The following is an 18,110-nucleotide window of genomic DNA, read 5'->3' as shown; positions in this document are numbered from 1 at the left end:
AGTCTGCAATGAGGTTAAAGCCTTTGTTCTCCAGTTTTTTGATACACCACATGGTAGTGGTGCTGTTAGTATTTGAAGTGGTCCTATGTTAAAGAAATGACTAAAGTCTGAAGGGTGAAGATCAAAAACCTTCATCCCTTTCATGATTTTTCCCATCTTGTCTGGACCAGACACAATGAACTGTGATTCCTTTTGAACAGGCTCCCCATGCAAAATTTGAAGCATATATTAATCCTTTTTGTTGGGGAGATGAAACATGAGGAAAAAAACTGTACCGACTGTAAGCTGATTGATCCAACCATTCTTTCTTCACAAAGAGCAAGAAAAGGATTGGAAAGGATACAGGGTAACAGTGGCGAGCCCATACTGATTTCAGGTAACTCTGAATCTTCCTCATATGAAGTCTGGCGTGCAGGATAGCTTGAACTGTGGCTGCCATAAACTCCAGGGCTCTTAAAATCTCTCTCACTGTGATTACCTGAAAGTATGTCAGGGAGAGGAAGCAGCCTGTAAGAAGCTGGATGCTTCTGGAGGAAGGAAAGCCATCAGCTGGAAGCACCCAGTAGGCATCCAAGAAACACCAGACCAAGTGAATTTCATGGCAGACTTACTGGTGTTCAGAGTAAATCCAAGTCAAATAAAGAGTGCAAGATCAGAAGAATTTTTATGAACTGAAGTGACCTCAATCAAGCAATCATCTACGTATGGACAGCTATATCTACCTTGAGACCTGCAGAGAGTATGACGGGGCTAAGTATTTTTTTTAAAAAGCATAGGGATACAGACAAAATAAAAAGCAAAGCAGCAAAATGAAGGTGATATCCCAATGCACAAATCTTTAATAAATGTCTGTGTGTTGCATGAGCAGAAATATGCAGTTAGGCATCTCTCAGGCCCAATATAACAAAGAATGTTTGAGGAAAAATGAGAGGAAAATGGTTTTGGAGGGTTAACACCTTGAGTTTTAGAACCTTCTGAAAGGTGTTTAGAAGGGAAAAGTCCTGGATTAGCCGCCATGTTCAAATGTTAGATGTGTGATGGGAAAGAAAGAGGCAACGGCGAACATGCTTTGTGATTGTAATGAGTTGGCAAATTTTACAAATGCCCTACATAGTACTGTCAGAAACACTGGGCCCGCAAATGGCTGTAGTTAAGGAAATGATTCTTTTGAGATGGGGCACAGGATCCGAACTGCCTAGACATACTAAGGCCTCATTAAGTTTCATTCTGTTGGCTGTCAAAAAACAATTACTAGGAAATGGAAATCAAAATATAAACCAACTGTATTTGAAGTACTGAATATTATGAAAGACAAGAACGAACTGAAAAAGGGATCTTTAAAAAACGGAAGGAGCAAATTTCATAGAAACAAATGGAAATTGTGGGAACAACAGGTGAAGGATAATATTCAGGAGGAGGACTGAAGTTTGGAGGAAGGATGGAATTCAACAAACAATGGACTGATGATGGTTAAAACGAAAGAAAAAATGTGATGTATAACATGTAAATGTAAAAATGTCGATATGGTTTGTTTTCTGTTGATTTATGTTTGCCTATGTCTATGATAAATTAATAAAAGTGCTTAAGAAAAAAATGAGAGTAATATCTTTTTCCTATTTGACAGGGAAGAACAGGTTCTATTATCCCCTGATGGAACAAATCTTAAAGAATTAGAAAGCCAAGATGTCCCTGATCTGAGGGGATTTGAGAAATCCCTGCAGGTACTGTGGAGAATTCCAGTGAAGTCCGAATCTGGTTTCTTATTATGTCCAAACCCATACATCTTTGATTACCAACTTCAAAAGGGGAAAGAAAGTGAAAGTCTCCCTGTTAGGATGGGAAGGGATTGGCCAAAGGGGAGAAAGGGAGACTGCAGGTGGGAGAAGACAGTGAAAAGTTACTATTTTTGTCAGTAAAGTATTCCTTGGATCCTTTGAACTCAGACTTGGGTTTGTCCTGCCATTTCTTTTTTGAAATTTTTTTTCTTTTTGCTGAGAATATTTTTGTGATTTGGGAAAAACTGGCCCAGACTTGGACAAAACACCTTTGAAACCTAGGGATGGAGGAAAGAAAAAGTTGTTTAAAGCCTTGCATCGTCTTTCCCCTTTCCTCTAACTTCTGGAAAATTTCAACAGAAGAGTTGCCAAACAGACTGTCTTTGTCTAAAGGTGCATCACAGTCTGGCTCTGACTTCATCAGAAAGGGATTTGTAGCCTCAGCGAGCAATCCCTTTTGAGAACTGAATCAGTAGCAGCTGCTCCTACTGGAAGCATCCGCCGTACCACACCTATATTTAATAGAATTCCTTGCTACTTGGGAGGCTGAGCTAAAAGTGTCCTGTAAGGAAGATTTAGTGTTAGAGTCACGAATGTTAGAAATTACTTTATCCATATTATCAAAGACAGAAAGCATGTATCTGGTCATACAAGTCTGCTAGTTAATGACACTGAAGGAAAAAGTGGCAAATGTGTAAACTTTTTTACCTATCTGTTTTGTGGTCCTACTATCTTTACCACTAGTAAGACATTAGTGGAAGTAAGCAATCTGGAGATCTTATCTGATTCTACAGAAACAAATGCAGGGTCTGAAGCAGGGTTTTTATAAAAATACTTATGTGAGAATCACCTAGAGTCAGTGTTCATAGTGCCAGGTGGCTAGCAGTGCCACGTATCGGGTTCTTAGTAGGATGCATGAGGCCATGAACCCTAGGGCTTGCAGGATTTTCCTTGCAGATAGCTGGGTTATGGTGGCCATTTAAGTAAAACAGTCTGTCAGATAGGCTTGTTTTTCTAGAGTGAGGAATGCCATCTGGGATGCTGTGTCCAAGCTTGTTCCCAGGAATACAATCTTTTGACTGGGGACAAGTTTTGATTTCTTTTCGTTGATAGTGTACCCCAGGGAGGTTAGAAGGTTTTTTTATAAATGTCAGGTGCTGCAACAGCATTTCCTGACTGTCTGCCTGAATCAGGCAGTCATCAAAGAAAGGGTAAATTTGGATATATCTCTGCCTGCAGTAAGCAATGGCTGGAGCCAGGCATTTTGTGAATACTCTGGGAGGAGTGGATAAGCCAAAGGGAAGTGCAGAGAACTGATAATGCATAGATCCTGCTCTGAAGTGTAGATATTTCCCACACAAATCTCTTACAGGGATGTGCAAATAGGCTTATTTTAAGTCGAGGGTGACTAACCAGGCATCCTTGGCTACCATAGGTAGAAACTGCTGCAGGGTGAGCATTTTGAATTTTAGTACCACCAGGAAGGTGTTGAGAATTGACAGATCTAGGATTGGGCACCAAGTGCCCTCTTTTCTGGGTACCAGAAAGAGTCTGGAATAGAATACTTGGCCTGTCTGTTCCGCAGGAACAGGTTGAATTGCCTTTAGAGAGAGCAGGGATTGAACTTGATTTTGTGCCTCTGCCCACTGGTTTGGAGGAATGTCTGGGAACCCCTTTGGGGTTGGCAGTAAGTGGAAGTAAAATCTGAACCCCTGGGATACAATGTTGAGGACCCATAGGTCTTTGGTGATGGAAATCCAGTTTTTTGCTTGAAGGGCAAGTTTTCCTCCTAGGGGCACAAATAGTTGGGCAGAGGTGGGGAGTAGAGTTGAAAAGTCATTGGGAATTCTTTCTGTAAGGGGGTGGCTTAGCACTCCCTGCTTTGGATGTGGAGACACTCCATTGCTTAGATCTCTGCATACCCTGAGACTGTAGTCTGGGTGGTCTGTTACCCCTGGGTCTGGTTTGAGATGGCCTTGAGGGGGCTGGAAATGACCAATGTTTCGAGGAGCAATGCCTACTGAATCTAAGAGGCTGTACTTGCAAGAATCCTTTAACTGTCTGCATAGATTTAGCTTTTTCTTCCATTTTTTTAAGAACCTCTTCTGCTTTGGTGCAAAATAGACTGTCCTTGTGAAAAGAAATGTCTAATAACTCTGATTTGACATGGTCTGGCAAGGTCTTTTCCTTAAGCCAAGTACGCCTTCTCAGTACAGAACCAATGACTGCTGCCCTGCAAGATGTTTCTAGGGCATCAAAACCACACTGCAATGTATGCCTGCTGACTTGGCTTGCAGAATACGTAAGCTCTTGTAATTCTTTGTTTTCTGCACAGTCTGTAAATGTTACTATTTTTTGCTTAATAAGTTCCATAATATGTTGTTGGTACATCAGCATGTGAAACTGACAATTCAGAGCCCTAATGGTGAGAGTTGCAGAGGTATATACTTTCTTATTCCATATGTCCAAAGCTCTGGAATCCCTGTCCGAAGGGGTGGGATTCTTAGCTGTAGCAGCTTTGATACCTTTAGGCCCCTGGGAAATGATCACTGGATCAGCAGTAGGATTTCTGAAAAGGAATCTTTGAGAATCAGGTACTCTGTAGTACCTGTCTGGTTTCCTAGGAGCAGGAGGTAAGGTATCAGGGGTAAGTCTGGATTCCATAAAGACATCATCCTCAACTTCCAGGACTGGGGGTATTGCTAAAGGCCTATGTTGTGGCAAATCTAGAAATTCTCCGAGTCTTTTTTTGGACTGAGGATGGTCTTGGCAATTGCAATGGAAATGCTCTTTTAAGGTATGTAAGGTTTCACCAAAAGAAAAATCCTCTGGAGGAGAGGCAGTGGGAATAGGTTCCTCTGCATCAGAATCCTCATAAGCAGATAAGGGCATGTCTTCATAATCCGATACCTCAGAGGCTTCAGACTCTTGGTCTGTTGAAGCTGCAGGGGACTGATCTCTTTTTCTCTTAGCAGGGGAGGGCTGCCTTCCCCTAATCAGCATAATAAGGTCTTCTGCCATTTTAAGCATTTGATGTTGTGGGCAAGGAAGCAGGTGCATGTGCTTTGGTTGTTGGTTTTCTAGGCGTAGCACATACTCTTGGCCTTAAAAACTTGGTAGTTTTAGACAGAACTGAAGATGTGAGAGAGGTCATCGGTTTGTGTCGAACATCGGTAGTGCGAAGAACTTCCTCAGAAGCCAGTGCCTGCTCAGTGACTCTGGACCCATCCAAGGTAGAGACATCCACAGGTTCCATAGTTAAAGAGGAGTCTCGTGGCACTCCAAACGGGTCTCAGTAGAGGCCTGCGAATCCACAGAAGCGGGCATCAGAGACTGCGAAAGCGCCTCACTGAGTACCAGCGGACTTGCAACTAGCTTAATGGAAGCATATGTGGCAGTTTTGGACTTGTGTGGTCTGTCTCTGTCTTTATCCTTACGTTTTTTCAGAATATTGGTAGTCGGATGGCTTACCGAAGCCATTTCAGAATATGGAAATCGAAAACAAAAATATTTAGTGACAAAAAGGGCCTGGCAATGAATGGTTCGGGTGTTGAACAAGGCACAAAACCGATAGCGAGGTACGTCATCGTCTGGGCCTAAACAGGTGGCGCAGTAAGAATGAAAATCTCGGTGTGGTATTTGCTTTCCACAGGCAAGACAATTGTTAACTTTTTCTCACATCGGTTAGAGCAAGAAAAAAGGATCCCCAACGTGGTACTTAGCTTTAGAAGACTTCAGGATGATTCAATTCATACACGAAAAACTCAGGTAGCGGCCGACCGGCACTCATGCGAACTGCTTCTGGCTACATGGCAAGAAAGACTGATGTAATGGCATCTGCTGCCTGTTTTTATACCCCTGATGACCTGTCAGTCCTGGAGTGACAGCATCCGACGCAGAAATACTGTCTCTGGTAATCGGACTGACTGAGGGATACCTGCAGGCAGATAACCCAAGTGTGATGACTGCAACAGTTTAACACGAAGAACATCCACTGTTAGCTACTCTCTAACTGGTATCAAAATGTAACATGTACGTAAACACTACAAACCTCTGCCAGGTACTCTGCATCAGATGTCTCCTGGTATTCTCCCACTGTAATGTTGCATAATTCTTTCCTGCTTTGCAAAAATAACTTCACAGAGTGAAGTAAACTGTCAGTAATTACCTAAAAGAAAAGCAAAAAGCAATTGTTAAAAACATTATCTCAAAAAGTGCATGCTGTAGATGACATATAATACTGCTGATGCCCCATACCCCCACCAGTAGGTCACATAACAATACACCAAACAGGAACACAACACTGGGTAGTACTTGACCAAATGAATGTGCACTGAACTTCTACACAAAGGATTAAAGGGATTATCTGAATTCCTCTGTCCCTGTAAAGTCTAGTACTTCCCACAGCTCTCATCCAGAAGGGTATTACTATACTGAGAAAGTAGCCATCAGATGGTCAGCCTCCTGATAAAGGGATTAGACCCAGATTACAAATACCTCAAACAGGGTTTGATTAGAGACTCGAGCATCAGATAATGGTGAGAAAGGGCAGAACTGACAGTCTGAAAGGAAGCCTTTTCTCTACCTTGAGCAAAGAAAGCCTGGGCAGGTGGCACTGAACTATTACCCATTGGCAATAGCTTGAGGAAAATTAATCTGGATGGACCAGTAAAAATGTAATCTAAAGCAACTAAATGTGGCTGTATGCAAACAATCTGTGTCACTGTATGCTGACACTTCTACCCCAAAGGAAGTTTAACAGGCATATTATGAACATCACTGGCTGACCTTCAAAGTCCACAGTATTGCAACTCTCTCTAAAGTCATTATAGAGCCTAGACCACTCATCCATGAAAGGAAAATGGCTGTGAGCATACTGAGGAAAAGCTGCAGTCAGAAATAACCAGGAGCTAGACAACAAAACCTAGCTAATGCTATCTTTAGAAAGCAAGCAAATAAAATTAAATAAAATTGCATGTATATTAAAGTGAGTATACACCATGCAGACTACCTGTATAAAATTGTTGCCAACTTGGGTTCTCGTACTTTCACATTATATTAAACTTTACATGTAGCCTAAAAAAAACTGTACTTGTAGGAGGGTCTTATCCTAGACATAGTTTTGGGAATAGTTTTAAATAATCGTATAGGAAAACCAAAAAGACCACATAAGGGGAGCCATTCAGAAAATTCAAGGAAGAGAATCACAGTGTCCTTTGAAAAAATCTGCACAAGAATTTGAAAAACACCCAGCAGTTCGAGAGTTTCTGCAAAATCAAAATGTCAAAAAAAACTTTAAAGGATAACGATAAGAGACCATAAGAAAAATAATCAGCAAAACATCTGAGTGTTAGGAGCATATTCATCTGCTAGGAAAAGGTAGAATTTCCCAGAAAATAAATGTGTGTGTGTGTGTGTGTGTGTGTGTGTGTGTGTGTGTGTGTGTGTGTGTGTGTGTGTGTGTGTGTGTATATATATACATACACAGATATATACATATACACAGTTTGGGTTTGTGAAGGGCCGATCTTGTCTCCTGAACCTGATTGACTTCTTTGAATCAGTCTCCAGAGCCATGGACAGGGGTAAGGTGGTCCACACAGCCTATCTAGACCTTGCCAAGGCATTTGACACCATCCCCCACTCTGGAATCATAGATAAACTTACTAAGTTGGGCATTAATCCCTATGTCACCCAATGGGTTGCTAAATGGCTTACTGATAGAACCCACACTGTAAAAGTAGCCGACTCCAAATCCAGCTCCAGACAAGTGACAAGTGGAGTACCTCAGGGTTCAGTCCTGGGGCCGCTCTTGTTTGGCATCTACTTCTCTGAAGTACAGGTCAACACTAAGGGACTCTGGCTAACAAAGTTTGCAGATGACTGCAAACTGGGAGCCATTATTGAATCCCCAAATGATGTGGATACTCCACAAAAGGGCCTTACAGAAACAGATGCTTGGTGCCATAGCCATGGGCTCAAGCTCAATGCCAAGAAATGTATTGTTATCCCCTTTGGGAAAAAACATGTATCCATGAATTACCATATAGGTGGCAGTACACTAAACACAGAAAGTGTGATAAGAGACTTAGGGACACAGGTGGACAGTGGTCTCACCTTCGATAACCACATCGCCACAACAGTCAGGAAATCCTTCTATGTGGCACACCTCATCACGAAGGGCTTTTCATCCAGAAAAAGGAGGTCATTGTCCCACTGTACTCATCCCTCATTAGACCCATTATAGAATACAATGTCCCATTTGGTATGTACCTCTCAAGACATCTGCAACAACTGGAAAGGCCTCAGAAATACCTCACTAAAAGAATCACAGGCCTAAAGCAGATGCCCTCGCTGACCGCCTTAAAAACTCCAGCTATACTCTGTCGCATATCATCTACTCAGAGGCGATCTCTGCTTAACATACAAGGCCATGTCAAACCCAGAGCTGTTGGACATGCTACACTTAAAGAAATCCCAATCCCTCAGAGCTACACGCTCCAGGGATCTAAACCTTGTCATCACAATAAACAAAACATGCTGGAGGGATAGGTTCCTGACCCAGAGACTCCCCAGACTCTGGAATAGATTGCCCATACATGTCAAGCAGAGTGCCTCTTTGGACCGCTTCAAGAGGAACCTTGACGATTGGATGGGAGAAAGGAAATTCACCCCAGGGATCACGTCAGTCGCCCTGCTTGACAGGGGTCCAGGAAAGTAAATAATGTGGGAAGAAATAGCCAGGGAATTGTTATGGCTAGGCTTGTATAGGCCCTAGGGCTGATAGCCTAGTACCAACCTATGAACCTATATATATATATATATATATATATATATATATATATATATATATATATATATATATATATATATATATATATACAGTTTACTATCACATGTTCGACACTACTGTGGCCAAAAGTGCATATACCCGAAGAAAATGTTCGGAAATCACAACACCAATCACAGTAAACGCCGAACTGAGCATTTCAGTGAAGTCGAATGTCAAATATTTCAACTTCACTGAAATTCTCTTAGCCGCTAAACATATTTTAACATGTTTTGCAGGGGGGCAAGCCCCCCTGCACCCCACACCCCCCCTACCTATATATACAAACTCCGAGATCGCACTACACTGAGGAAAAGGTACATTTCCCCAATCCCCACTATAGTGGGATTTGCACTACACTGTCAAACCTTGCTGCAGCAGCTGTTAGCTAAGGTTCGACAATATAGTACTCACACTAATGGTTCTACCTGATTTACGTACATACGTTGATTGCATGCGATTGTAAACCTATATATATATATATATATATATATATATATCTATCTATCTATATCTATATATATATATCTATATATATATATATATATACACGCACACACTATATATATATATATATATATATATATATATATATATATATATATATATATACACACACACACACACTATACATATAGACACACACACAGGATGTGACTCAGACAGAATGGACTGATGGCCAATGAATATTGCTACAAAAAAATGATTAGTGGTGTAAGAAGCTAATATACATAGTGCATAAAGAAGTAACAAAATAATATCGGAAGATTTCCAGTGTTAAGCCTTATAGATTTTCATACTTCCTCAACTGATGGGTCTCGTATCTAACTCTGCTGCATCTTCCAAATCCTCAGATCCAATTCTTGAACTCCTCCCATTACCCATAATGCCCCACCAACCTAACATACCTCAGATTGAGTTTGCTGCCATTAGTAAACAATAAATAATATCTTAAAAGAACTTAAAAAAAAAGGTATAGGTTAAAGTAATAGAACTGGAGATCAAACATGGAAACAGTTACTAAAATGATATCCCTTAGGTCATTCCAGGAGCAAAAGGAACGGGGTTAGGAGGAAGAATGAAAATGGACAACACAGACGTAACGCTATGATGAGTACATAACTTATTTATCTGATGTTGCCATTTTCACTCATTCATCAACTAGTCGGACAGCGTCCCCAGCTAGATGAACCTTGTGTGATCCTCATGAAGGATATTTCGGAGTACTGAGATGCCAAAATCTGCTCTGTTCCTAGAAACCAAATCCAATTTGTAATGAGCACTAAATGTATGGGCAATGGACCAAGTGGCAGCTGAACAAATGTCATCTATGGAAGTTTTTGACCAAAAAACTGAGGATATAGCCACAGACCTTGCCTTGGAATGAGCTCTAGGGGGCTTAGGCAAGGACAGTCCTCATTTACTAAAGACAAATGTCCTCTTTTACTAGAGACAAGATATGCAATCAGTTAACCATTTGGCCACAGTAACTTTAGAAACTGGCATGCCTAATCTTTTAGTTGAGAAGGAAACAAACAACTGGTTAGTCTTACAGAAAATCTTTGGTCCGATAGAGATTAAACCAAAGTTGTCTATGTAAAAACCAAAGCTGTCTATGTACATCCAAAAGGTGGAGCATGTACTCTCCCTTATTTGAGAAATTTGGAAAGCAAACTGGGAGATTAATGACCTGACTGATATTACACTCAGAAGCTACCTTAGGCAGAAAAGATACACTGGTCCGTAACAAAACCCTGTCTTTGTGGAAAACCAAGCAGGAAGGCTTGGAGGAGAGACCATGGAGTTTGGATACTAGCCTAGCTGATATAATAGCAACGAGAAACTCGGTTTTCCAAGACAAAAACTTAAGGTCTGACTTGACTGAAGTTTCAAAGGGGCCTTGGGTCAGCCCTTGAAGCAGGATAGTTATATCCCAAGGTGGAGGAGTAGGATCCTTTACTGGAGGCCTAAGCAAAAGAGTTCCTTTGAGAAAGGCTATACATAATCTAGAAGAAGCTAAGGAAAAATTATTTTTACATAGACGAAAGTTTGAAATGGTTGCCAGATGAAACTCAAGACAAAAACTAGCCCCTTCATCGGGAATCAAAGCTATAGACTCAAGTACAGCTGGTAAAGAGGCAGAAAGAGAGCCAAAAAAGCAAATCTCTTCCATTTATTTTCGTAAATCTTTCTAGTAAAAGCCATCTGGCAAGATAACAAAATATAATGGACCAGAGAGGAAAGTCTGAGCTGTCTAGCAAACAGTCATACTGGAGAAACTATGCGGTCAGTTTACGTAATGTTATGTCTGGATGAGTCACCCCTGTAGGCTGAGACAGAAGATCTGGATTAGGATCCAATATATGAGGCCACAGGAAGGGAAACTAAGGCCAAAAGGGTGCAATGAGGATAACTGTGCTCTTCAACTAGTATGCTTTCTGTAGAAATTTGAGGATTAGAGGGAAGCGGTTAAGCATACAGAAGACCGAACAGCCAGTCGTGGGTTATAGCATCTCTCGGAGACTCCCCATTGGCATGATCAGGGCAAAGAACCTGCTGCACTTGTTGTTGAGGGGAGAAGCAAAAAAGTCACGGTATGGCTGACCCCATCGTTGAAAACTCTCTCCGCTACTTTGACATTGAGAGATCACTTGTTAGGCATCAGTGAAATTGAGAGATCACTTGTTAGGCATCAGAATGGACCTGCTTAGTTTGTGTGCAATCACACTGGCTTTCCCCGGTATGTGCATTACTATGAGAAAGTGTCCAGAAAAGATCACCCATTGCGACACTGTCATTGCTTCTCAACATAGCAGGTAAGATCTGGTTTCTCTCTGTTGACGTACCAGATTACAGATATAATGTCTGTATGAATAGCAATTGCCCAGGATGGGAGAACATCTTGAAAAGCCTACAAAGTTAGGAGGACTGCTCTCATTTCCAGGACACGGATATGCATCTTGGCCTCTTCTGGGGACCACGTACCTTGAACTGTCCTTCCCAAGTACTGCCCCCCCACCCTCAGCTGGGAGGCATCCATGGTCATTGTGGCCATGGGCAGCGGGAAAACAAAAGGACAGTCTTGAGAAACAGTCTACGTGAAGCCACCAAAGAACATATTTTTTGCAAGATTGCGTGACCTTGACTGGGGCGAATAAAGGCTATTGAAGAATAGACCACTGTACTGATAAGAGTCCATCGCAGAATCCACATGTGAAACCTGGCTAAAGGAACTAGGGTGATTGCTGCTGCTTCCATGGAACCAAGACCTGCAAGATTAATCGTGATGGGAGAGAGGGATGTGAGATCACTTTCTTGACCTGGGATTGGAGTGTCTGAATTTGTCTTGAAGGAAGACAGCCTTATCTGAGTAACCATATCCAGATGAGCACCTACAAACTCCAGACTCTGTGTAGGTGTAAGCTGAGATTTGATGTAACTGACTGTTATGACTAAGTGAAGACACAACTGCAGAAAGTAATCCTTTACCTGTAGGAGTAAATGCTAGGATGGGGCACTTAGGAACCAGTCATCTAGGTATAGAAACACTAGAATCCAATCAGTCTCAGGAGAACTGTTACCACCGCCATGCATTTGGTGAACACCCTGGGGACTTCGGCGAGGACAAAAGGCAGTGCTCTGAACTGGTAATAACTGCTCTCCCAGCTGGAAGCTCAGATATCTTCTGGAGAGCCTGTTCATTCTGATGTGATAAGATCTATCAAGCACATCCAATCGTCCTTTCACACCAGCAGCAAAAAGAACTAAATCGTGATCATTTGGGACCTTGAATACTTCACATATTTTTAAATCTGCTGAGATCCAGGATGCTTCTCAAGTTCCCTGTCTTCTTTGGCATTAAGAAGAATCCTGAGTAAATCCTGGATCCTCTCTGGTCTGGGGAGACATCCTGGATGACTCTTCCTGAACAGCGTTTCTATTTCTAAAGCTACCATCTCCCTCTGACTGGGTGGAAAATCAGGGATCTTCATCATTCTTGCAGGATGAATTTAGGAAAATAGTATGATATAACCTCTAGATACAAATTCTCTGCACCCAGGAGTCTTTTGTGACGGATGCCCGGGCTTTTTTGTGCAGAGACAAATGCCCCCCCAACTGCCTCCAAAGGACAACAATTGGGCCATCCTCAGAAGTGCTGGTAGGGTTCATCTGAGAAGGAATCCTGGAAACACTTGTTCTGCGGCCATCTCTGCCATGGGGGTAGTGTCATCCACTGCCTCTGGAAGAACCATCTCCTCTTGAGTCTTGAAAAGGACCTGGGATTTCCGGAACCACATCTTTCTACCTCCTCGCTGATTCTGGGAAAAGGGTCTTTGGGGAATAGAAAATCAGATCTCTATGGCAAACAAGATCTTACCTTCTTGCTCACTTCTGGAGCCAAGTAAGGAAGATTTAGTCAAATCTCTTTATAATCTCAGAGATGTGCCAAATAATTAAACGAATGCAGAGCACAGGTCACTGAAGCATAAAAACATTTATCAAATCTGTCCAAGGCCCTAGATTCCCTGTTAGAGGAAGAGCTCTGCTCCGCAAGCTCTTTATAGTTGCTGCTGCCACAACCATGGCATCAACTGGAACCCCCTTTCTCTAGTGTGATCTCTGTCCTTCAGAAGGGCTAAAAATTTGTTTGGGCACTTAGGGATGGGCTCCACAGTAACTAGTCCCTTCCATGCACAGCATGAGATGAGGTAAGTTCTTCAGCTGGCAGGGGTTGTCACCCATGACAAAGTAGAGTCAGACCTGACAGTACCCAGAAACACCGACTCCTCTTGGGATGGGGTGTGTGAAGACCAACCACCTTTTTGCTATAAGAGTTCAAGAATGTCTTCTGAGGAGACATATTAATTTGGAGATCTGGGGATCCTTCCCCCTTATCGAAACCAGTGTCCCCAGTAAGGCAGCTTCCTGAGGGGAATCAAAGTGTCTCCTTTTTAATGTTTTCTTCTGAGGGACCTCATCAGTGGGATGGTCTGGTGAGATATCAAAAGGTACATGGGGGTCCTGAGGGACTGGCTGGAGACTTGAATGGGCTGGCTATCCCAGTGGATTAAAAGAACGTGGCTCAGAGCTAAGAGCCAAAGGTGGTAGAGATATATGATCAAAGAGGGGTAGGGATTTCCTTTCTCTATGTAAAAAGAAAGCCCTCTCCACAATCTCAAAAGCAGAGTGCCTACGAGAGATCAGAGCCAATATTTCTTGTACCACCAACCTCTAAATCCCTCTAAGCCCTCCACCCATGGATGAAGTCAGACCTCTGCTGTCCAGAGCTGAAGCTCCAATGGGCAGGGATGGCTCCAACAACTTCTGGGTCGACCCTGATACCCCAGATCCAGCACCAATGCTTTGCCTCAGAGAGTCTTCCTATTCCAAAAGGCTTAGAGCCAGACAGTTCAGGGAAGCAACCGGAGTCAAAGAACGAACTGCCTTCAGATCCAATGAGGACACCCCCAGGGATCTCGGATCAGACGGCTTCAAAACCACATGATGGATCAGAAAAGCAGAATCTAAAGGAGGACTAGTTGCAAGTAGGCTCGCAGATCTGATGGGAGATGAAATTACCCCATCTGGATCTGAACTTTGAGGAACTTCCTCATAGTCCTATCCACTTCAGCTTCTGACAAACTCCAGAAGACTTGAGTGAGGAACTAGTGGATGGTGGCCTCAAGTGATATGAGGAGACTCCTGCAAAAATGAGGAAGGGAGTTCACAAGGTATCAGATCTGGTGAATTAATTCATGACCGGATTTGAGGCAATTTTGTCTCTGAAGCAGTAGAATCCATAGCTGTCTCATCTGATTTTCTTGACATTTTTTGTGGTGGCTCTGAGGATGGAGCCAAATATATTGAAGGGTCCAGGGACCGCTTCCTAAAAACTTTGTCTTTGGGAGCCAAGCCGGGCTTCCCTTTGATTTCTTAGGGGGGGGGGGTTGAGCCCCACTTGGAACAGAGGATGAAGAAGATGGAAGGAGACAACTAGTTTCCTGCATCCATCAGCGAGTACCCTGGTGTTAAAGCTGGCACAAATAGAACAATCTGAATTTAAATTGGCAACGCCCAAGCAATAGACACATTCCATGTGGGCATTTGAATTAGGTACAGTGTGCCCACAGGAGATGCATTTCTTGAAACCAGTTGGTTTGTTAGCCATCCTTGCAAGCTAATCCTAAAGGGAGATGGTCCAAAAGGGAAAATAATGACTAATTTGAAAGATTATATTTGAGATTTTTTTCCAACAGGAAAAGCTACCAACAATGGAAGTCAAGAGTAGCCTAAAACAGTTAAATAGAAGACCAAATATGGTACTGGAAGGAAATGCAGAGGTCTCAGTAAAAGTGAAAAAAGAAAGACTCGAGTAATAGAAAAAATAATAGAATAAAGGGAGGAAGGTAAAATTATTACAAAAAGTAACCTACTGAGGAAAAAAACCCCTCTGTTTTCTCCCAAAATACACCAACAGCTCAAGACAGAAAGGATTCTTGTCTGTAGCAATATGGCAGCAAATGAGATCAAATGTATGTTAGGCTGATGGGGCGTTATGGGTAAAGGGAGGAGCTTGAGAGTTGGAGCTGAAGATCTGGAAGATGCAGCAGAGTCAGAAACGAGACCCATCAGAGGAAGAATGAATAAAAATGAAATCAAATAAGTGGTTAGGTAACATTTTGGAGTTAGTTCAGCAAAAAATCTGCAGAGCAGTAAAATAAAAAACTAATACTGAGTACAGATGATTTAATGATTAGTGCAGTGAATAATTTAAATCTGATTTCAGTTCTGAGACCTGGATGTTACAAACAGGCAGGATGAAAACTGTTTTCCGCCTTCTTTTTTGCTCCCCTAAAATTGTGCAATTCACTTACAAAACTAGATAATTTACGTTTGCATTTGTGCAACACACACTGTGACAAAAACGAATGCACCACTTCAATGTCAAGTGGAAAAGGTAAGATTCAAACCCAAGCTATGCTTTGTAGAGCCTTGAAGTACTGGGCAAGGAAGGAGATTATGTCATCAGGAAGGAAGGCCTTTTACTGCATAGAGTCCAAGATTGCCATCAAGAAAGTAGACCTGGTACTGAGGAACAGATGTAACTTCTAGATATTGAGGGTCAGACCCATTCATTGGAAGAAATCCATGGTGATTTGCATAGCTAACTGAAGTTTTGATGGGGACTGGGCCTGGATGACACAACTGCCCAGGTAAGGACAGATGACAAGCCTTTGGGCTCTGCAGAAGGCAATGACTGGTGCCAGACATTTGGTGAAGACTTTGGGAGAAGAAGCCAAGTCAAATTCTAAAGTAAAACTGGTAATAAAATCCCCCTTGCCCTGAAACATGAGAACCTCCTGTGTTCCTGAAATACAGGAACATGAAGGTAGGCATTCTTCAAATCCAGAATCACCATCCATGACCCCAGGAGAGTAAGTGGCAAAAACTTTTGAAGGTTCAGCACTTTCAATTTTGGCATTACCAAAAACTTGTTCAGCTTCAACAAATCCAGTACAGGTCTCCAGGTACCTTCATTCTTGGAAACTAGAAATATGCGGAAGTATACACCCTTTCTTTCTTCGTCCCTGGGTACTCCTTGAATGGACCTTTGGAATAAGAGGTCTAGTAAATGCGGAGGCATCAAATTTTCTTGTTGCTTTTGAAAAGTGGATATACCTAAGAAAGGAAGGGTCCACTAATACTGCAAGAAGTACCCACTCTTTATGATGTGTACAACCCATCTGTCTTGGGTAATGGTCTTCCACTGGTTGAAGGAGAAGCTTCCTCTTAAGAATAAAGGAAAGGGAAGGGTTGGGGTGGGATTTTTGGGGGAGGGAGTTGCTGATAATGGTCACAGCTGCTCCCTGGGTAGGGCAGCAGGCTGAGGAAATCCCAGCAGCAGCAGTTGGTAAAAGATAAGTCAACAGAATAGTGTTTTCACCAAAATTACACAGTGATAAGCACACAACTCGCTTGTCCCAGTGTCTAAAAATAATTTATAAAAATTAGAGTAAACTCAAAAAAAGTTATATACTCACCATAATGTTCCAACTGTGTTGTCCATTTTCATTCTTCCTCAACTGATGAGTTCAGATCAGACACTCGGATTCAACTCAGCCACTTCTACCAAAACTCGAGCTCCTCACTTTACCCATAGTGCCCTGCCAACCTAACATACAGTGGATATAAAAAGTGTACACACCCCTATTAAAATGCCAGATTTTTATAATACAAAAAAATGAGACCACAATCAATCATTTCAAAATGTTAACCACCTTTAATATGACCTATATATCCTGTACAATTCAACTGAAAAACAAACAAATCTGTTAGGGGAAAAATATAAAAAATAAAAAAACTTACAATAAGCTGGTTGCATAAGTTTGCACATTTTGTTGAAGCACCTTTTTAATTGATTTCAGCATTCAGTCCTCTTGGGTACACACCTGTCATCAATTAAAGACACTCTGATTAACCCCAAATAAAGTTCAGCTGTCCTAGTAGGATTTTCCTGAGATTTACTCAGTTGCCTGCTACATTAAAAGCCATGGTTCGCAGAGACCTTACAAAGGATCAAAGGGATCTCACTGTTGAAAGGTATCAGTCAGGAGAAGGGTACAAAAAAATTTCCACAGCATTGGATAAACCATGAAACACAGTGAAGACAGTCATCAAAAAGTGGAGAAAATATGGGACAACAGTAACATTGCAAAGAACTGGACGTCCCTCCAAAATTGATGAAAAGACAAGACGAAACTGGTCAGGGAGGCTGCCAAGTGACGTACAGCAACACTGAAGGAGTTGCAGGAATTTCTGGCAAGTACAGGTAGTGTACTACATGTGACGACAATCTTCCGTATTCTCCATATGTCTGGGCTATGGGGTAGGGTTGCAAGATGGAAGCCTTTTCTTACACAGAAAAACATCCAGGATGGCTAAAATTTGCAAAGCAATACAGCAAGTCTCCCAAAAGCATGCAGGAAAATGTGTTATGGTCCAATGAGACCAAGTTTGAACTTTTTGGCCACAATTCCAAAAGGTATGTTTGGCGCAAAAACAACACTTCACATCACCAAAAGAACACCATCCCCACGGTGAAGCATGGTGGTGGCAGTATCATGCTTTGGGGTTTCTTTTCTTCAGCTGGAACTGGGGCTTTAGTCAAGCTGGAGGGAATTATGAACAGTTTCAAATACCAGTCAATTTTGGCCAAAAACCTTCAGGCATCTGCTAGAAAGCTGAAGATGAAGAGGAATTTCATCTTTCAACAAGACAATGACCCCAAGCATACATCCAAATCAACAAAAGAATGGCTTCACCAGAAGAAAATTAAAGTTTTGGAATGGCCCAGCCAGAGCCCAGACCTAAATCCAATAGAAAATCTGTGGGGTGACCTGAAGAGAGCTGCACACAAGAGATGCCCTCACGATCTGACAGATTTGGAGTACTTTTGCAAGGAAGAGTGGGCAAATACTGCCAAGTCAAGATGTGCCATGCTGACA

The 18,110-nt window shown here is 42.1% G+C and overlaps 1 protein-coding gene across 3 annotated transcripts in view; it reads right to left on the bottom strand.

Moving 5' to 3' along the window:
* Nucleotides 1–18,110, bottom strand: part of AKAP11 (A-kinase anchoring protein 11) — a 1,036,012-nt gene that overhangs the window by 805,924 nt on the left and 211,978 nt on the right. For all 3 annotated transcript variants that reach the window (XM_044071705.1, XM_044071703.1, XM_044071704.1), the window contains exon 3: nucleotides 5,827–5,943. In XM_044071705.1, coding sequence (XP_043927640.1) covers nucleotides 5,827–5,943 — 117 coding nt within the window. The remainder of the gene's footprint in view (nucleotides 1–5,826; nucleotides 5,944–18,110) is intronic.

This window comes from Protopterus annectens, chromosome 5.part0, assembly GCF_019279795.1.
Source record: "Protopterus annectens isolate FY-2018-M chromosome 5.part0, PAN1.0, whole genome shotgun sequence".
NCBI classification, from domain to species: domain Eukaryota; kingdom Metazoa; phylum Chordata; order Ceratodontiformes; family Protopteridae; genus Protopterus; species Protopterus annectens.
This window is presented reverse-complemented; position numbering and strand designations above follow the sequence as displayed.